Here is a 22,433-nt window from a genome sequence, read left to right on the forward strand (position 1 = left end):
GTTAACTTCTCCCCAGAAAGGGCCACAAGAATTTGGTATTGTTCCTCCAAAATGCTCTTTCTTACGGGTCCTAAGACAATCTTTCTTCATCCGTCTATAAATATTCATCAGAGTAAAATTAGAAACCTGCTCTTTGTGTGCATGTGTGTGTGTGTGTTTCGTCTTCTACTTTAGGAAACAGCAATTTATGTGCATGAGCAGACTGTGCGTGCGTGCTTGCATGTGTGTGTGTGTGTGTGGAGAAGGCTCCCACTGGAATGAATTATTTAAAGGAGAGTCTCCTTTACTTATCCACAGTTGACTGGCTGCAGGCACATACCGTTCTGCTCACGATGACACATGAGACTACCCTAATTCACCATCCACCCTCCTGCATTTTGCCCCATCTCACCCGACAACGCCACCCTGGCCGTCCTCTCTATGCGCCCTGGTCGTCCCTGCAGACGCCCCCTCATCGCTTCTTGGTTCCCTCAAAAGCCAAGTGGTAAAGATAGAGACTAAAGATAGAGTGAAGCAAGATCCACAAGAGATTGCTTAAAAGATAACCAAGTGTAGCATGTCACAGAATTATGTAGTTTATTTTTCAAAAACTTTGATCACAGAACAACCAAAAAAAGCATGAAATTAGATCCTGCAGACACACACGCCGTGACGTCATCCTGCAGCCCAGGAGCTGGATGCAGTCAGTGTCAACTGTGAGGAATCATGTAAAATATTCATCCATGTGGCTCATGGCTTAATAATGTATTATCCCTCAATTTAGCACCAAGAGCTTTGCTGTGCTCCACTCCGACGGCCAACGAGCACTTGAGGTCCAATCACTCAAGAAAGATCCACTGCTTTCAAATATTCCAACACCATCACAAATTCAGATTAAAGTGGCGGCAGCTTTCGAGAAGCAGCAAACCCAATGCGTCCATCCCAAAATATTTGTAGAATTGGCATCGTCAAATTCTGAAGAGAGACGCCCTTGTATGTGTGGGGGCTTTAGCAGGAAGCAGATTTTAAAAGAAAGGGTTGTCAGTTTTTTTTTACACTAGTTCATTCCCTGTTAAAAAATTAAAGGGTAACTCAGTAAATGGAAGGATAACCATTTTGTAAAAATTGTAAAATAAAATAAAATAAAATAAAAGTATAAGTCGGGTGGCAGCTTCTCAGATTGATCTCTTCATTCTGAGGCAGCCAGGTGCCAACGTGACCCTTTCAGGCAGCAGACCGAGACTGATGGGATATTATGAGGGGCTTTTGTACGGCTGCCGCTGCCGCATCTCCATATTTATAACTAGACTCCATCCATCCCATAATCCCCATGTAGTGAGCTCCATGCCGAAGAGGGCACATACAGTATATGGCCTACATAAAGGCACACACACACACTGTCACTATAGCTCACTCACTCTTTCCGTTTCTCTCTCTCACCTGCTCAGGTGACATGTGTAATCTCTCCCTTCCCTTCTTAAAAAAACACACAAACACACACACTTACGCACTCGCAGAATTGTGCGGATGCTTGTTCGGTGCACACATGTGAGGGATTAAGTGTGAGCGATTGAGTTGTCGGGAGCCACAGGGTGGTCCGATTCAAAGCCAGAGTCAGACTCCAATTTGACTCGAGGGGGAAAGGGCTACATTTTGTTCCGTCACCACCCTGAACTTTCAGTGTGTGTGTGTGTGTGTGTGTGTGTGTGTGTGTGTGTGTGTGTGTGTGTGTGTGTGTGTGTCTCAGCTGACGGCCACATTCAGACTCACCCGTGACCTTTGATGGAGGGAGGAAAAGAGGGATATGTCAGAAAAAGAGAGAAGCTTCAAAGAAAAAATGCTTTGCTGTTCTTTTTTTGTTTTCGAGTCGCTGTTTGTGCCGCATGGGGTTTTACTTCAGCCAACATGTATAAGTGTATGACTGTGTGACTTGTGTTTCATCACCGTCTGTAAGAGATGTTTCCAGACTGTTGTCACACTGTTGTCTCAGTAGGTGTTATACTTTTTAGGTGACCAGCAGCTACAAACCCAGCGAGAAATAACAAGTATAGGCTTGAAGTTGTGAGATTCAGCTGCAGAGGTTGGTGTAAGATGAAGTATGTGTGTGAATATTCATACAGATCCTCATTTATTATTTCCCAGAGGAGAAGCATTGCAAGTTGCACTGGTAAAATTGTTTAAGAATAATACACACTATTATTAACTGTATGTGTGTAGTTTCTGTATGGTTTCAATATTATCACAAAATATTTTAAATGATTTAAGACAGTACATTATGATACAGAACTTGGGAGGATTTGGACTCATGCAGTTAACTGTTACGTCATAATTACACTGACAGCAGGATTATCCATCTGTCACTGACACATCAGTGGCTCTTGTGTTGCTCACTAAACTCAAGATTTTCAGAAGTGAAAAAAGTAAGAATGGAAAGAAATTATACTTTATATCTGATCATATATTAGCAATAGAAATTCTCCAAATCCTCAGATCTGTACCTTAACACAATCCTGTCTCTGACCTCCCCAGGAAGTTCCTTCAACATCACAGCTCAGCTTTTGCTCTGTCAGCTGTATAATAATATAGTTTGTGTCATTTAATCTACTGACTTACCACCAGTGAAGGTGTAGAAACATCTGAAAGAAGATCAAGTGAAATGGGAGACATCTGAGTTAAAAAGTTTCATAATAAAGAGTCTGAATACTTAAGTGATTTTTCGGTCTTTCTTTTTTATTAAATTCACTATCTCTAAAATTCTGTTTTCACTATGTCTTTCACTCTGTCACTTTGGGACATTGAGAGTAGAATGATGAAGAATAAAAACTATTTTAAGGCTACAAGAGAATAACAAGTGAAAAAGGGGGAAGGGGTCTGAAAATCACCTGCAGTGATTTGAAAACTGATCTTTCTTCTTGCCTATAAGCCGCCAGTGACCACGCTCCACTGACCCAATCTGATGACCCACTACGCTTTGTGGTTTTAAATATTCTCCACCCATCCTCTTTCATTCCTCTTCACATTCCTTCTCCTGCATCATTTAAACCTCCACCTTTATCATTCACCCCTTTTTCTTATTCTACAGCAACTGACTTTAGACCCGTGTGACATTGGTCTCGTCCCAATCACTCAAAAACATCCACGGAATGCACACAAATACACACCGTGACATGTAAACACACTGTACACCCACAGGCAAGAAGTTATCTATGATGTGTATGCAATGTGAGCATAAAACCTTTCTTGATACCTCACGGGGAAATTATCTTGTGTGCATCAATGCCAATTATACAGCAGTGATATGTTAACAGAGTGCAATGTGCATTTCTAATATTTACTATTAGAATTACACAAATCAGTGTAAATAAATACTTATTACTTGACATGCCCTTTCTAGAATAGAGATCGCCTCCAAAAACATTCATGCTCCTGCCATTTCCATCAACTTACAACACAGACAACACTAGACTACACCGGTTAGACAGTGTTATTCCCTCTGGATCTTTAGCTGTATGCTCAATCATGTGTTCTCCAGGGGCCGGTTCTCCCAGGGCACACGGCCACACAGACAGATGAATACAGTCACATCTATAACCAGAGTCTCTGTTTCACCTTACCCTTATGTCTTTATAATGAATCTCTCATACAGGAAGATCAAGACAATTCTTAAGAGTCCAGGAAATTCTTTATTATTAGAAATGACTTGAGACACAAGTCTTTTTACAAGTTTAATCTAAATTGTGCAATTCAAAGAGTTTCTATACATTGTAAGATTGTATCGATATGGTGACTTTTTGTGCAGTGCATCATTATACTAGTGTGAGCACATGTGGAAAACACATCATCATAATTATGGGTGTACAGACATAGTCAGTGTCCTTCTCAGAAGTCATGCAGAACTTATATTTTACAAAAGTATGTACAGGGAAACACAGAAATGATTATTAGTATTTGACAACATGAAAACCAGTCCAGGGAAAGATGTGGCAGCCATAAAATTACATTTGGACTGTATTATACATATAGACATCACCTATAAAAAACTAGTCATGTAATTCTCTTTAATTTGGAAACCACAGAGGGACGTACTGGTTCACAAGTGTTGTGTCCTTATTGCAGTGAATATGATGACAGCATGCCACTGAAAAATCCATGAACGTGTTCAGGATCTTCTTTTTTAGTGATTACAGTAATTATAATCACAATTACTTAAATCATTACCTGGAAATGTCAAACCTAGTTATAGGTATAGGACAAGTATAGTACAGTATAGGACAGTACAATAAAAATGAACGGGTGGAGATTTTCAGTAAAGCACACTTGTTCAGTTGTCATTAACTACAGGTCGATTTCTAAATTATGATGAAGAAAAAGGTTTTATAGTCAATAATAAAAATAGTTTTTAGACACAAATAGTCATGACATCATTAAGACACCACAATAGCTAAAATGGTGATGACCTTATCGAGGCACTGGACTGAAACTTTTTTTTGTAATTTATCCTAGGTTTATGATATACTTGACCATTTTACCTTGGCAGATAAGACTCTACAATATTGGCTTATTTCCTTTACCTACCTCTCTATATCAAAAGGTGTGCCCCAGGGTTCGATACTAGGACCACTACCTTTCTAAGTATATCATCTAATTTATGATTTTTAACATTTTTACACAGACAAATCTTGTTATTCAAAACATAAACTGAAAATAATTAAGTCTCTCCTTTAAGGAGTAAATCCTGTTTCTCCCTTTACGCAAGGAAAGACTTGATTTCTGCCATTTGTTTATGGTGATTTGCTCTTGACCAGTACCTAAAGACATTGGGTACTGTATAATATTGTGTTCCATTTGTATAACTGGCTGGGAAAACCTCTTACACCACTGTTCTGCTGCTGCTAAGTGGCCATAGCCTTACTTCCACACACATGCATTTGTTAGCTTTATGAATAAATCTCTACTTGGGCTGGTCAAATCAAGATGGCTTGCGCTCACAACATTCTACAAATGTTGATCCCCAGGGTTAGAATAGAATTAGGAAAAAGAGCTTTAAATATGCTGCTCCTTCTTAACCTGAAAATCTCTGAGCTCATTATTATCATCAGGATTTTAATCAATTTCAAAGGACTAAGAAAATGACTTTTTCACATTTTACATAATTGTACCTGTTATGGCTGGAATTTTCTCCTTGATGTAGGTTTGAATTTTAATTGGATATTGGGTTTGTTGTGTGTGACAGTTGTATTTGTCTCCTTTTATTGATTGTCGGTCTTTTAACCAAGTCACTCTTTAAAAAGAGATCTCAGTTAGAATGATTAAATGAGAGATATCATAAAAATCATTAAAAAGTGTAAAATCTGAGAGGTTTGAGCACAGCGAGAAACAGAAGATGAGTGTGAAGAGAAAAGCTGCCAGTAGTGGCTCATAGGAGAAGAGAAAAACAGAGAAGGAGAGCAGATGTGATTATAATTTCAGTAAAAAAAACAGTAATGAGACTGGATAACAGCATTACATGCACATTGATGGGGCAAGAAAGGGGAGGGACAAGGAAATGCGGGTAAGTCATGTGAGGAAACAGACATCTGAGGACTAGAAATGATGGCGGGAGAGATGCAGTCGGGGGGAGAGACAAAACGCCAGAAATGGGGAAAGAAGACAGCCCATATTGTTTGATGTGAAAGAGCTGCGGGACAGATAATTCCCTTACTAATTCAAGTGTGTTAGACAGAAGTAGACATAGAGAGAGAGAAAGAGACAGAGAAAAGACAAGTGTCTCAATTGAAGAAGCTGATGAGCGGCTGGAGGAAGAGTCCCACAGTTCCCAGCACACACACTGTGACAAAAACCCACAGGAAGATCCTGTCGATGACCATGGCAACATACTTCCAGTCGTCCTCCACCTGGGGACAGGAAAGAAAATAATTTAGATGAGTGAAAACAAAATATCTAGGAAACACAAATTCATATTAACAACACTGATCTCTCTACCTTTAAAGACTCCCAGCGACCTTTGTTGGTAATTGTGAAATCTCTGATAGTGGCACAACTCTATGGCCAAAAGACGTGTGTGGTTGTGTTCAAAAAGAATCTGAAACCTACATGCATTTGGCTATTGTTAGACTCTGCACAGCATGTGTGTGCGTATAAACACAGTCAGGTGTGGACAATGGGATCATGGCTACACTGACCATAATGCCATTGTGCCCCTATAGAGGAGGCTATTCTACATGCCCCCCCCCAAAAAAAAGATCCCAGCTTTGCTTAGAAAAGATGGAGCTGAGAGAACAAACATATCAGGACCATCCAGAGCGCACAGGAGGCACAGACAAAGCCCCACGTCTGCAACAAACAAGCAGCTTTACACTCCCTTTATAGCTTCGTCTAAACGGTTTCTGCAACATTTACTGAGCTAGGTAGAAATTCACCCACTGAGATAACACACACACACACACAGGTTGTGTGTTTATGCATGTGTGCTGTGTGTATTGTGCTGACACAATCTATTCACACTATTCTAAATGGTAAAGGTCCCTACAAGGTTAACAGTTTCATTATAGGGTTATGACTTGAATTAGGTTCATGGTTTAAATTGGGACCAAGATAATGCTATAAGTAAATATATATATATATATCCAAGTCTTCTGCTTGTGTCTCCCTTTAGGAGCTTGTATGCAAAGTACGCAATATGATAAAAATACTCAGTGCAGTAGAGGCAGAGAAATTACCTGTTTTATTCTACTCATTCTTCTTCCTTGTCAAAGACCTAGCGCCTGCTTTACACACAATGCAAATCCACTGCCAACAACTTGGTCGTCCCAGGTGCGATATGATATTTGTAGCCCCGAGCCAAAGAGTGAGCTACAGAGGTCTGCTAAGCTCACGCTTTTTTAACTGCACACCCCTTGGGTTTTTCTTCATTTTTATTCCCGTATTATTTCGAGCCAACTGATGCTGACTCAGGTGAAGTCATTTCAAGCAATATATCAGATTTCTCACTGCTAGCCACATTCATACAGCTTCTTCACATAAGCAGTAGTGCTCCTCCTCCTGAGGTACTAAACAGACAGTTTCCCCTTAAAGGTTAACTCTCATCAACTTTTATCATTCCCAAAATAAATGGAAAACAATAATTTAGCAGAAAACACCACAGACAACAAAACTTTATGCTAGCTTACGCACCTCTTTGGCTTTGTTGCGAGTTCTCATGTTCTCTGCGATGTACTTCACGCTCTCGATGGCCTGCTTGATCTCTGGCGACACCAAGGAGAAGGCAACCACAGCGTTGACAGGTGACGAGACATTCAGGGGCCTGGGCAGCTTGGGCAGCTCTGACTCCTGGGGCCCTTGGGTTTGGGATGGCTGGGGAGGAGGAGGAGGAGGAGGAGGGGGGGTCATTTGGGGAGGGACAGGAGTCGGTACCTCTTTGCCTCTGTATGGGCATCTCCTGTTGATATCCCGGTTCATGTCGCGGTTCATGTCGCGGTGCTCCACGCAGTTCATGGAGCCACCTGCTGAGGAGGTCCCTCCTCCAACCGTGACACTATCCAGAGGTGGACAGGCGACACCCCCAGTTATACCTCCAACAATTATACTTCCTGAGCCACTTCCTATACTGTTTTTTCTCTTCTTTTTTCCCCCACTGCTGCCTCCTCGTCCTCCTCCTCCTGTCCCCGCTGTAATGCTAGCAGGGGAGGAGCAGCCCTGGTCGATAGGCCGCCTCATCAGCATCACCCTGGGCAGCACCCCGAGGAACACAGACCTCACCCACTCTGGCATCGTGTGAGTCATGGGGGTGCGGTAGTGGACATTCAGCACAAAGACGGTGATGACGATGCTGAGCGTGACGAAAATCATGGTGAAGAGGAGGTACTCGCCGATCAGTGGGATGACGAGTGACGTGGAAGGGATGGTCTCGGTGATGACCAGCAGGAACACAGTGAGGGAGAGGAGGACAGAGATGCAGAGGGTGACCTTCTCGCCACAGTCAGACGGGAGGTAGAAGACCAGCACTGTGAGGAAGGAGATGAGGAGGCAGGGGATGATGAGGTTGATGGTGTAGAAGAGCGGCAGGCGGCGGATGTAGAAGGAGTAGGTGATGTCCGGGTAGATCTCCTCGCAGCAGTTATACTTGATGTCATGCTTGTATCCTGGTGCGTCGATGATCTCCCACTCTCCGCTTTCCCAGAAATCTTTCAGATTCACCTGAAGAGAAATGGGAAAATGTTTAGGTCTCACAGTTGCTGCTTATGAAACCACGCAAAAGTGTTGTATGTTCGAAAAATGTACATTTGTAAATTGTGATTTCTTATCATGTGTTTTCTGACATAAAGATGAGGAGATTTCACTTCTTCTCCAAGTCGAGGATATGATCACATAAAAAAAACATTTACGGCTTGAGTGAAATATTCCTGCCAATATTTTTGAATTTGCAAAGCTGTCATGAAAGATAAAATACTAATTCCATAATACAGCGAAACACTGCATAGTAAATATGTCATGTGAAATCAAATTTGCACAACTGCTAATGGTCAGGATTTCTCCCCAGTGATCAGACGGACCCACTGACCTTTGAGCCAATGAGCACCAGGTCGATCTTGGCCTTGTCGTAGGTCCAGGAGCCGAACTTCATGGAGCAGTTCTGGTAGTCAAAGGGAAAGTAGGTGATGTCCATGGGGCACGAGGATTTGAAAATAGCCGGAGGAATCCAAGTGATGGTGCCATCAAACTTCAGCAGAGCCTTGGTTTTGTCTTCCACGAGGAAATCGCCCACAGCGCTGTGAGAGATGTAAAGGTCATTTCACTTAAAGGCCGTTACAACATTTAGCTGAAAATGTCAGAAGATGCTGTGCATAAATAAATAGCATTAGCATGTAGAAAGAGATATGAACAACTTCTTAATATAAAGTACCCGTGATGGGGGATGTCTATTTAAAGTTTATTTGCCAAAAAGAGGGAAAAAGTGACACACATTGGAACTATGACATTTATATTTTCTCGAATAATGAATTTGAGGAGCAGAAAACAAATCTATTGCTGAAAAAGCTTAAAAACTGTTTATCATTCAGCCTCTTTGTTTTTCACTTCTCATCATCTGTGAATAGAAACTCACTTGTTGTACAAAACAATATCCGGCCTCCAAATTTTATTGGAAGGAACTCGTATGAACTCAATTCCATCGTATTCAACCGGGGCCCATTTCAGTTTGTAGTCGTTCCACACCTGCAAGAAAAAACTGTGTAAGTTACCGTGTACAAATAATGTGGCAGACATCACATACATGTAGAATGAACCTGAACTCACATGTCTCAGCCACAGATTCGTTTCCATAATCTGATTCACCTCATCCTGTAAAGACACAAAGGATGAATTAGTCATCAGAGTGAAACTTAGATGAATGGATGATCCATATCTGTGTTATTTTTTGGTTTATAAACAACAGACTCTCACCACTTTGACCAGCTGAGACATGGAGACCTCAAACTCCACTGTGACTGGATCAGATACATTCTCCACCGGCCGGATGAACTGGTTGTACCTCCGGAACAACCTCCGAAACAATCGGTCTTCTCCTTTAGATGACAAGCAGCCTGATGAAAAAGAGAGGAGGCAGAAATGGAGAAGGAGGAAAATGAGCAAATATAATGAAATAAAGGCTCAGAGAGAATTAAATAATGTCACTTTACATTTATCATGTTAAATTGTGGGCGTTGAGAAATCCAGCGAAAAACTACAAGGAAACTGAACCTCAACATTATTAAAAGGTCAGACACTCAAAACAATTTAACATTAGAGTCTCCAAAACTAAATATTACAGATGATTTTTACGCTGTAATAAAGGGTCAGTTGAGTTAAAATGTGCCACTTGTTCATTGGATATTTTATTCTACGTATCTTTCATAGTGTAGCTGCAATATAAACAAACACACACAGGTTTGTGCAGCTATCCTTATTGGGACAGCCAAACCAAAACCTTATCCCGAACTATAACTGTAACCAATGAATGCCTGACCCTAACCTTACCACAGTTCACACCCTAACCTTAACCAAGTGCTCAGAAATTATGTTTTGTCTCATTAGAATCTGGCTTTGGTCCCCATGAGGTCTACTGGTAATGACAAGGTCAGTGTTATTGTTAAAAAAGGTCCTAAAGAGGCAACAAAAATGAGTACACACACACGTTAAATAAAAAAAATGGCTTCAGCAGAATCACAAAAATAGCAATATTTGTATATTTAGCTGCGCAGATAGTTTTGTTTTCAGAGAAATGATCCTGGGAGCAAATAGACCCTAAACTTGGCTTGAGTGAGAAAATGGAAGATGCAATGTTATTTATTTTGATTGAGGTGAAATAACCCTTTAACTGTTAAATCGATGTTGTTTCTCTATGATGACTGAGAGAAATCAGAGTGTTCTGAGAGGAGATACAGCTGCATGTTTACAAAATGAAGGCAACGCCTGAAAGCTTTTATCATATCTCCAAAGACAAAGTGCTCAAAGTCAAATATGAAGCGTCCCGGAGTGTGCGTCTGCACGAGTGTGTTTGTCCTTTGTGAGGCTCAATAGAAGGTTATATTGTGGAAAACTGCAACTGGTAACACTGAGGCCTGGCATGGCACATAGACCCACGCCTGTCCAAGCAGAAAATGTCGCCTCACTTGGGACGGCACACAGTCACACCATCAGCACAACCTCAGAAATACTGTCAGTGGCGTCGATGGTGGCTCCAGATCCTCTGTAACACTTTTCTTCTGGTCAACTAAACACCGGCCACCAACAGAGGTTAGATATTTGCATGTAAATATTGACAGGCAGTCCTCCTGCATGCCCTTGGATTGTGAACTTGTTCAAGCACAAACGTTGAGACAACCAACATCAAATGAAAAAATCCTCCTCCATCGTACTGTAGCTTTCAAGTCAAGAAGTGACGCACCCATTACTCAACGCAGTCCCAAACCATCAGACTTGCACTTAGCGAGCCGCGTGAACCATTTCAGAGCTGGAGGAGAATGTGAGTTACCAAAGGGCCAAATGGTGCATAACCCATATCCATACAAATAGCCACGTACACTGAAAAGGTTTGTCTCCTTGACAACAGCTGAATAAAACATGGTCCTTTAATGGCAAACTTTCCTTCTGTGCGTGTCAGTTTAACTCACTACAAACCAGAAGCATGTTAAACTGATGTTTCCTGTCAACCTACTCTTCATCCTCAGGCTATCATCTCTGAATAAGTCATGTCTCATCACTGTGTAGGTTATGTATCTTTCATTGCAAACATTAGTGGTAAAGCAACTGATCAATATATGAACTGAAAATCCATTCATCCACAATCCATTCCCCTTTCCTTTGGCGGCTGCGGTGGGAGCTCCAGCCATACTGAGCTAATCTAGTATGGCTTGAGCGCAAGAATGCAGCTAAGTGGGCAGTAGTTGTTTTCTATAGAGATGTGGAGACTTTGAAAATGAGAATATATGTGGTCATTCAGTTGGGACCGTCTCTACTGAAAGTGTACATATATATATTTTTATTATCTTTGTTCATACGGTCATACTGCAGTTCTTCTATTTATTGCTGTTGGGAGTACACTCAGGTGGATATCACAGTATCACAGTCTGTCCAATTTCTCATATTGGGAGACGTACCAAGGCCGAGGAAATAATAATTGAATTGTATCCCTTGTTGATTTATTTTGGGAACTATCATAAGCATGTCCAATGTTATAACCAATGTTATAGCCAAACAATAATTTCACATTTAACACTGTGAAATCAGATTTTAAACCAGTTTTAATTTTTAATCTCAGAAGACGGGGGTAGACTAATTTTACCGAGCTAGAAATTCTCTTCTCAGCATTTATATAATCACAACATCTGGTGCAACAACAAACACATACTGCAATATTTCATTGTCCGTAAAGGTCATAAAGAAAACAGGATACTGCAGCAACATTTAAAAGTATGCAAGGACTTAATTTATTCTCATTTATTATACTTAAACTCACTTAATATCAGGTTCAGATTGAGCACACAATGCACGGTGCAGACCAGTGGAAGCAGAAGCCGTTTAAGTCCAATGTCTATAATCAGGTTGCACAGATTTATTTTTCCTATGTTTATTACTGTTGCTCCCAACATTTTCAGCTGTATTGATTTTCAGCAGAATCAGTCTGATTAGTCTGATCAGGATCTCCACTCCGAGGAACTGTCACCATAGATATCTGTGCTGGTAAATCAAGGGGGCGGGTCTACGGGCACTGGCCCCAGCTGAAATCTAATTGGCCACTGATCTGCCCCTGTTCTGTCAGTACTATTTAAATTTTTTTATAAACCAGCCACTTTCTAAAAATACTAACCATAAACATAACAATTTGTAAATTACTGTTATTTTCTAAGCTTTTCTGGAGGAACAAAATGTGCTTGAACAAAGAAATGTTTTTTATATATATAATGATGTGTGGTTTTGCTCAAAGCTATAGAACCAACAGCGTCTTACTGATTCCCAAATTGTGCATGGATGTTGGACATATAATTAGCCCCTCTGTGTTAATTCTCCTTTATGGGTCCTGATTTAGAAAATCCTTGATCCGCCACTAAATATCAGAAGAAAAACCTGATTTGATTTTATAAGCTGACTCACTTTTAAAAGACAAAACAACAAGAAGTTAAATGATGAAAAATAAAAGCCATCACATCTAGCTCCAGTACTCTATATGGCTAAAAAAGTTACATTATACTATTGTGGTTTCTAAACTCTTCTGAAGTTTTCTGAGGTCATTGGCAGCTTAATGAAAAGGCCTCTCTCGAGAGACACTTGTGTAATTTCAGCTCTTGGTACCTGCCGTAAAACTGCCCGCTGCTCCCTGAGTCGCTGCACTGCCAGAACCTTGTTTAAGTCTCTAATTGGGTGAGGGGAAACCAGGGCAATTAAAACGAGTCAATTAACTGGACCTTTTGTTCAGTGTAACAAAAAAAAAAAGAATTTCCTATCTTCCTCTGTTGGCACAGTCACTCCCTTGATTCCCTCCTTTATTCTGCCACTGAAGATCTTAACTAGACTTAATTTAAAGCAAGTTAATTATGACCTTTGCTCTTTCACCTCAATTGACGCTGCATGTGAATTTTTTCTGTGTCTCTCTCCCTGGTATTTAAAGTAAGAATTAAATTTTTGAGTCACAGAGTGAATTTATGGGTGAGCATGTGGAAAGAAACAGGCAGCGATAAAACAATTATGATTAAGAATGATTTATGGGGATCAATCTTCCATTAAGAAAATATATACAGCAAATACACGCTTCTGAGTTAAAATCCAGAGCACACGTAATTACACATGATCCAGCTGTGGAGTTATGACATAATCGTTTCATAAAGGTTCGAACTCAAGCTCAGGTCTGAGCCTACAGTCATGGTAGCTTTGATCTAAATGCTCACGTCAGCATGCTAACATGCTTACAAATGACATTACTAATATGTGGATGTTCAGCAGGTATATGTTCACCATCTTGTATCAAACCATGAACATTTTTTATTAAATAAAACTTTATTTCTATAGCACTTATCTAAACAAGGTTATAAAGGAACGGGAATTAGGATAAAACAACACAGGCAAAACTAAAATAAGAAATATAACATACAATATAAAAAACTAACAACATCCAATGAAATTAGTTAGAAATCAGGCATTAAACAGACTTTAAAAATGGGCAAAGTGCTGGCAAGTCTAATCTACTCAGGCAAAGAAGATACGAGCCTCGGGGCCCTGAAAGCAAAGGTTTGGTCACCCTTAGTTACCAGCCTTAGTTACCAGCCTTTGTTACCAGCCTTGGTTACTAGCCTAAATGATCAGTCCAAGTTATCAGCCTTAGTTACCAGCCTTGACTAATGAACTACTACGATTAGCTCTGTAATATAACTGGGGGCAAGAACGTTCTGAACTATAAAAGTTATTAAAAGAATCTTAAATTAGTAAAGCGGAGGGTGCGAGCAGTGTCATAAGTTTTACACAAATTAAAATGTAGACCAGATGATGGCGATAGGTTTGTTAGAGGTTCAGGGTATCAATGATTTGGATTGATCATATATTCATGGCAATTCATCCAAAAATTGATATATTTAAGTTTGAATTAACACTTCCATACCTGGAGGAGTCACAACTCTAGTCCAGAAAAAATCTACAGAAATCATCAAGAAAAGCTGTCTTGTCTTCTAACAGCTTCTTCAGCTCAAGCTTTATAAAGTTGTTAACCATTGTAGACAAAACTGTTGTTGCAGTTTGTCTTTGAGAACACAAGCTCATGTGAAATCAGCTTGACAGTCGTGTTGCATCAAAGCAGACGTACGCTCTTTCATGATGCGCTAACAAAGTGACAATCATCTGTTCTGAAGCGGGCGGAGTCAAGCCAAGCAGTCATGCGTTTCACCCTCATATAGCCACATTGATTAAGCATTAGCAAGCCAAACAGCGGGTCTATCTCTCGGTGGCTACAGGAGCCTAAAGCTGCAGAAAGACCCACGGCCTGCGAGAAGCTCTTTGATCAGGCATGTGCTTAACAGGATGAGCCTGGGAGCGAGTGGTGGACACTCTGAAGGAACTAATTACGTTCCAATAATACACTGCTGACAGTGAGTGTGAGTGCATGCAGAAGAGATACAAAGAGAGAGTGGTGAGAACAGATAGGAGGAGAGAAGTGGAGAGGGGAGAACAAGCAGAGAAGAGCTCGATGGTGCTCTCCAGGGTTTTTGATGGCCTGACCGTGACATGCTGAGTGACGCACGAGAGGATCCACGGTGATCACTGCATGTGCTGCGACTCTCCCATGAAGCATACGGCGCATGTATTAACGATGTTTTCATGTACGAGGGTTTGCCTACATACGGTCCGTACGCCTGTGTGAACGCACATGTTCCTATTTATGTATGTCCATTCACCTCTGATTTGACTCGCTCTGAACAGCATATGATTTTTTCAGTGAAGCATGAAATTCAATAGTTCTTTGCCTCCGTGCCTTCATCTGAAAGGATGTACTATAGTTTAGAGATGAAATTCGTAGCATATGTTGTGAGATATTTTAATTGAATTCCCATACTTGTAAATAAAAAGGAGGACATTTTCCCAATTGTAAAGATGAGCTAATGATGCAACTTTATGTTCAAGTTGCCCATTGAAATCTTGAAAGCCTTTAACAGACTTCCCATTACAACAACAATGTCGTAATATTTCATCTGGAGACATCAGGGCATCATTCTATAGATGAGCATGGTCAATAGGACGCTGGAGCACTTTTGTGGTGTTTTCAATGCCAACGTTAACTGTCCACTATTCCTTACATTCATTCAGTAACAGCGAGTTGCTGACTCATCATATCAGAGTCTGGGCTTGTGTAAAAATTATTCAAATGAGTTGCATGAAGTGAATATACAGATTTTAAATTTGAATATATGAGAGCGCAATTATCAAGTCAGTCCAACTCAGCGATTTAATTCAAGCAGCTGGAGGAAGCTATGACTGATCTTGGTTATTTCTACTGACCGAGTCACAGCAAGAATTTATGAATCTTTAAATCGGACACAGTGCCCATCTCAAAAGAAGAACAAAATATTTTTGTTGTCCTGCATAAAACTCCCACTACGTTAACTCTCATTTTGCCCTGTTTATCAAAACAAGAAAAAGGGGACAATCTTCATCATGGCTGTGTGGCCCAATAACAATATATAAGAACCTTCTTTTAAAAAGTAAAAAAACAATAAAGACAATGTTTACATCAGGGCTAAATCACGATGGCTGCATAGGTGCAGTATGCAGTGATTCGTACCAACCAATACTGACCAAAGGAGTGAACTACCTGATGAAGGTCATGAGTGGCTCATCGATGCATGTGGGCGCTGGATAGTCAAGGTTGAGTGCTCTGTCAAATCCCACAGAAGAGCTACTGTAGCACAAATTGCAGGAAACTTTACTGCTATGATGGAAAGATGTCAGACCACACTGACTAGCAGGCTGCATTTGAGGCTGCGCAGCACCACACTGGAATGGACTGGAATGACTCCTGCACACTGCCCAAAGCACCTGCAATGAGCCTCTGCGAATCAGTCCTGGATCATAGAGTAATGCAAGAAGGTGTTGGTCTGATGAATCATTGTTTCTTTTAAATCATGTAGATAGCCAGGGGACATGTAAGTGGTTGACCTGGGGACGAGTTGCAGGAGGCACGATGCATGGGAAGTTAAGCCAACAGAGGCAGTGTGCCGCTCTGCAGGAATATGCTCTGTGTTGGGGGAAGCAAAATGGGAGAAAAATCCCTGTCCTCCAGGTGAGGGGTCTTGCTCAACCCCATCTGTAGCTTTCTATTTCTCACCATCTCTGCCTTCATGCTAAAGTGTGACTCAGTTCTTTGCCAGCACTGAAGACCAGGATGTCTTAGAGGAATCAGGGAGCAGTGCTGTCTGGGGGAAAATATCTTTGAAAGAGAGAGAGAAAGAGCGTGGTGGTGGCGGTTAGAAAACGGGGGGGGGGATGATGGTTTAATCCAATCCATAGGAAGGTGGAAAGGGGCCTATGCCTGTGGTGGTCACACACATGTGCACTAGGGAAAGAGGGGGGCTGTTGGGTTACAATAATCACACGACAATCGTGTTAAGAGGATCCTCAAGCCACCACACAGCCCCTAAACCACACACACAGTAGCACACACACACACACACACACACACACAAACACACACTAATTGCCTGTCAGACTTTAATGCAACTCTATTGCTTCTGGGAGAGAAACCGGAGAGCTGTTCTGCAGTTCCGAGCTCAGAAGAGCATTTTAGTCTGGCAGAGGAGCAAATATGCTTGATGGTGGAAGCAGACAACTCCATACGAGCAGACTTAAAGGTTACAGAGGCTTAATAAAATCCATTTCAAATGCTGAAGGAAAAAAAAGAAAGAAAGATTCGATATTTGGCCTTTGTTAGCCAAACCGAAACCTCCATTGACTCAGAACATTCAGTTGTGATGACTTACTTTTCTTTAAATTAGTTGCTTTTCTTTAAATTAATGTTTATTGTCATCTGTAGCAAAGGTGCTAATCTACACTTTCAGATTTTATTGGTTAAAACGATTTATCCTCTTTACACTTAAAACGCACAGCTGCAGCCTATTTAAATGCAAGATTCAGGCTCCAAACACAAGGCGGATCAGATCAGATCAGGCAAGATGCTGCGAGTAAACGCCTCATGCATTTTGTCTCATTTTATCATCACATTTGAAGGAACCTATCATCTCCCCCACAGGCTGTGACTTAATTTTGAGTATCATAACTCCAAGTAATGCCCCCCCCACTCCCTGTACCTCCAAGCTTCTCCAACCAGATTCTATTTTTGACTAAAACACCCAAATCCATAAGGACTGTTGGATCAGCAATTCCTCTGTTATGGGGACAAATCACTCGATCCTGGATGGCAGGAGACAATACCTTCTGTAGCCCACTAATCGGACCCCCACTGGGAGTGTGTGTGTGTCAATGTGTGTTTTTCAGGCATATATCTGCATACACAGCCCCGTGTTCAGAATCTGAAAAAAAGCCCACACAGCCAGTGAGGGATTGGGGAAAGGAGGAAGGAGAGGTGGGGGACAGAGTGGGGGAATAGAAATCCTTTCATTTTTCTAGGTTTTAGTTCAGTTAACCACCTCTAACTAGAAAAGAGACAACAGATTTCCTCTGACTTGAAGAAAATCCTTGAGCGTACCAATACTGCCGTCCATTCACAGCGCCATTTTCTTGTTCCTTTTGAAATTTCCCCAGTTCAAGGGCAAAGTGACAAAGCCTGTCACTTTGCCTCATTTGCCTCCGCTGCGGCTCAGAAGAGAGTGAAACAGACGAGTGAGGGAGTCTGCGTCAGGTCCCAGCATGTGTGAAGCCAGCGTCCCTCACATGACGACTGGAGCGTGACGATACGAAGACACTTAGTGCCGCTCCCACAGGACAGACTACAAGTACCACATCTGGGACGAACTCACTGTTGCACTATGAGGTCACAACATTTTCACATAGCAGAGCAGAGATTCGGCCTATGGACAGAATCATCACACCTCCTGCAGCCTCTGCTCAAAGCACACTGTATCTCGTGTAGGTCCCAGGAAAAGTTTCTGTTTTTCAGGGATAAACTGAGGCAAAATGTCCAAAAAGTTGGGTCCAAGAATGAAGAATGCTGTTGTGCGGAACATGAAGACAAGGGGAGAGGCCTGCATTCGGGAGGCAGGACATGATGTGTACATTCTGTTTAAATCACATATTTTTGTTTTCAGCACATTGATACCTGTGTCGGCCAAAAGCTCTTGAATTTCGTTGTTTGTGCAATTTGACAATTTCGTCGTCTACGTGTATGCAACTATTTTTCATGCTGAGATATTTGTATTCCTTCAGATTTTTCGGTTTTGCATCCATCACATGCTAGAATCTCGCTTGCTATAAATTTCAGGACATTTTCCTGCTGTGTTGTCACATGGGCTCAAGTTTCCAGGAAAAGGTGCAGAGCTACTGACTCTGAAATTTGCATTCTCACATTGAGCGCCTCTTGAAAAATTCAGGAAAATGTCCTGAGTCTATGCATGTCTGAAAGCAGAAGGGTGTTCAACATGACCACCGATGGCCATGTGTGGTTCAACAGATAGAGAAACGTGCCTCTTATACCACACTAAAAAGTACACATCTAGTCAAGATTGAGTTAAGATTTGAATCTGACATCTGTTCCATTGAAAAGCATAATGACTGTGAAAACAACTTTTTGCAGAGAAACAGCCAAGAAGCCAAAGCAAGAGCTAGCTACATAAAGTGAAGGCTACCTGGTAAAATAATGGTCAAAGCTGAAAGGCTTATAGTACATCTGTACTTCTTGGTCATTCAGTTTTCTGTTTGTTATAGAAATGATCACTAATAAAATGAATCTGTTGATGATGAAAACCCACGCTTCAGCGAACTAGCTTTGCGGAGGTTAAGCTAACTTAACTGTAAATTGATTAATTCAAATGATTTTACGTGTATTATATAACTATTAACAGTAGAGTAACAAGCAGAGACATTACATGCATCTGAAATTGTTATTTGAGAGAAACAGTTTTTAAGCCAGACAATGTATAGAATGACAATATTATATCTGCCTGAAAACTTTGCCTCTGTGGTGACTGATCTCTGCACTTTAAGGGAGAAGCTTACATCAAAGTACGACCCACAGTTTTTGACTGGCAGGTGTCAAAGTGTAAAAACTGCAGTGACACTGCCAAAAAATATTTACTACTTTCAAGCAAGTTGCTTTTTTATCCTACACAGTCAGATGTGTGTCAGGCTGGTTGCTTCCATCGGTAAACACACTCTGCCATGAGGCCTCCCTCTCTGTACTCTCTGTGGATGTGACTGAGATGAAACTCAGCATTAAAATAACCGTTAAGTTACATGTAAACACAGCATAAAAGTTTTGCTTTAGCATTTATCTCTTTCTTCTGATGTGGGTCCCCCAGGAGCCAGACCCCACTTCAAAAACTGTTTTAAAGCAAACTTGGTCCTTAAATGAAATTGAGAGATTAGAAAATAAAAAAATAAGCTGTGAAATCACATAAGGAATTGAATCACACACACAGAGAAATCGTACTTTTCCTCATAGTGCCAACTTAAACTTGTCCTTCCATGTTAAAGACCACTGGCAACACTCTGCCCTTGAGCAACACAGCCTACAGCCACAGGACCATGTACTAACCATGACCTCTGACCTTTGTGGGCGGATGGAGCCCACATGTGGAGGGCTTAGGTATGAAATCGACGTTGACAGTCATTGAGCTGCTGCTGGAGAATTGTATGTCATCCATGTGTTGGCTCGTTTTGCACATGCATGGCTGCCTCGCAGTCGCTCCGGGGGTGGGGTAGTTGGCTAATGCGACGTGTCATGATCTCAGATCACCCATCTCCTGAGAAAACTAAACCCCTCCTGCATGTTACAATATCTTGTTTGAATTATGCATCCAGATCTGATTATAGGGGCCCTCGACACATATACTTAACAGAACAGTGACTAAACAGAAATTATGTTTTGTATCACATGCAGGTGGTGTGTGTGTGTGTTTACGAATTTGTGTTACCTATTACTTATTCCTTTTTCACCTGAGGTCCTGGTTAAAGTTAGGGGTCAGATGTGAATAAATTTAGGTTAGGATTAGGTATAAATTGGTCATTGTTGAGGTTAGGGGTAAGGTTTTGGTTAGGCTGTCCACAATGAATGGAAGTCAATGCAGTGTCCTTACAACGATAGCTGTGCAATCTTTTGCTTGTGTGTAAGTGCGCATGTCTATCTATAGTTATGAGGGCCAACTTTGGTTAAATACCATCATTGTGAGGACATTTTGGCTGGTCCTCACAAATCCAATAGGCTGTTCGAGGGTTAGGACTTGGTTTTAGGGTTAGGGTTAGAATTAGGTGTCAATGACTGTCCTCACAACTATAGAGAGACGTGCATGTGTGTGTGTGTGTGTGTGTGTTGTTTGTGTGCGTGCGTGCGTGTGTGTGTGTGTGTGTGTGCCCCCGCGTGCGTGCGTGCAGCTCTCGTCTTGCTGGGAGTTGCGCGCTTCTGGACGCAGAATGAATTATCATACCTAATTTTCACAAACTGCCATGGCTCATTCTTTATCAACAAGACGCAATAGGACCAGTATTTTTGTTCAACTTGAAGAAAAGTTGAGGTTCCTTCGCCCCCAAAATAAAAAATATCCCAACTACAGTTACATTTTCACGACTGTTTTTTATCGCGCGTTTCTCTCCGGATTGGGGATGAAGTCAGTTTGTTTCCACGGATCTTTCTCTCAGAAGCGCACAGGGAAGTTGAGCAGAGGTGGTGAAACTGGTTTGATAAGCAGGGTCTCTCAGGACTAAACCAAGAGACGGCAGGCTGTATAGAAAGTAACCAGTGTAACGCCACTTCACCATGCATGGCGCGCCGAGTCTTACCTTGCGCCGCGAGGAGCACCAGCAGGAGCACGCTTGCTACTTTCCCGGGGAAATTCATCGACTCATCGAAGCTTGACGACGCCTCCTGCGGATGAAAATGTGAAGCCGGTGAGGGAAGTTATTGTCGATGAACCTGCTGCGGGCGTCAGCGAGATTACAGCATTTTGCTTTGCGCTCCGGAGCTGGAGAGGTTGGACTCGCGTTGCGCTCTCCCGACATACACAACTTCTGCATGTCCCTCCCCTCCACCCCCTCCCTCCCTCCTCCCATCCGTCCGTCCGTCCGTCCCCACGTCCCGCACTCCCACCCACTCACCCACGGGCCAAACTTAGCGACCTGACTCACAGTGACTCACAGGTGATATGTTTGGAATAATGAAATGGTTTTGGCTCTGGGCCCCCTCCGTGCCCAGAGGCAAACTCCACTGGAAAATCTAGTTTATTCTCATATCCAAGCATCCTTGGGCTTAAAGAAACACCCCATCTATCTATCTATCTATCTATCTATCTATCTATCTATCTATCTATCTATCTATCTATCTATCTATCTATCTATCTATCTATCTATCTATCTATCTATCTTTCTATTATCTATCTATCTATCTACTATCTATCTATCTATCTATCTATCTATCTATCTATCTATCTATCTATCTACCCACCCATACCTACCTACCTATCTACCTATCTATCTATCTATCTATCTATCTATCTATCTATCTATCTATCTATCTATCTATCTATCTATTTAAGTAACTATCTATCTATCTATCTATGTACAGTTTCTCTTAAAAAGTAAAAAAGAAAGAAGGAAATAACAAACTAAGAATTATCCTGACATCTACTCAATACAGCTCTAGAGAAAAAATGCAGTTCACACACATACACACACACATCACATATTTTCAGTACTGAGCTGTAAATGACCTATTTAGTCACTTAATTGATTTTGTAAGCATAACAATGCTCAGGCAGCTTAGAGCATTAGCTGCTCTATAATAGAGCCTTGAAGGCTGCAGACTCTGCCCAATTCAAATAATGGAAAGCTATTAAAGCTAAGAAGAAGCACTGGAATCATTCTGGAGCATCATGCACGTCCAGAAACATTTGCTATATCACCTTAAAAACAAAAATGCTAATGTGGTGTTTCAACATCATACTGCAGAAAGAAGTAAACAGACTTAATTTACTTTATTACTATTTTTAGCTCCATCTCTTTTAAAAGTCTTTCAACTCTTGGGACATTTTAGAAATCTGCAACCAAAGTATCTTCTTCTTGTTTGCTGAAATTCCAGAATTCATCTTTTGTAAAAGTCAGTCAGACATGTTAAGATTAGCTTTATGTCAGACTCGTGGGTCGATTATAGACAACAAAATAAAAAGGACAAAACACAGAACAAAATATAGAATAAAATCATCACTCTTCACAGGGATAAACAACATATACTGACGTTTCTTCCAGTGTTTCTTAACAAGATGATTGTGTCA

The 22,433-nt window shown here is 41.3% G+C and overlaps 1 protein-coding gene across 1 annotated transcript; it reads right to left on the reverse strand.

Annotated features, from left to right (window-relative positions):
* Window positions 1-3,642: 3,642 nt before the first annotated feature.
* LOC118111816 (neuronal acetylcholine receptor subunit alpha-3) lies at window positions 3,643-21,162 on the reverse strand. Its single transcript, XM_035160528.2, has 7 exons — window positions 20,947-21,162; window positions 9,421-9,560; window positions 9,274-9,318; window positions 9,083-9,192; window positions 8,540-8,747; window positions 7,153-8,175; window positions 3,643-5,873 (listed from the first exon to the last, which is right to left on the reverse strand). Exons 1-7 carry the CDS (start codon window positions 21,002-21,004, stop codon window positions 5,748-5,750), a joined length of 1,710 nt encoding a protein of 569 aa, XP_035016419.1. The 5' UTR covers window positions 21,005-21,162; the 3' UTR covers window positions 3,643-5,747.
* Between the last annotated feature and the right edge of the window lie 1,271 nt (window positions 21,163-22,433).

The sequence above is a fragment of the Hippoglossus stenolepis genome, chromosome 7 (assembly GCF_022539355.2).
Source record: "Hippoglossus stenolepis isolate QCI-W04-F060 chromosome 7, HSTE1.2, whole genome shotgun sequence".
In the NCBI taxonomy this organism is placed as follows: Eukaryota; Metazoa; Chordata; class Actinopteri; order Pleuronectiformes; family Pleuronectidae; genus Hippoglossus; species Hippoglossus stenolepis.

Coding starts and splice junctions, on each gene's coding strand:
- LOC118111816 (XM_035160528.2), bottom strand. CDS start 21,004: ATGAATTTCCCCGGGAAAGTAGCAAGCGTGCTCCTGCTGGTGCTCCTC. Junction 9,561..20,946: donor GGTGCTCCTCGCGGCGCAAG/GTAAGACTCGGC, acceptor CTTTTTCATCAG/GCTGCTTGTCATCTAAAGGA. Junction 5,874..7,152: donor CTCGCAACAAAGCCAAAGAG/GTGCGTAAGCTA, acceptor TCCTGTCCCCAG/GTGGAGGACGACTGGAAGTA.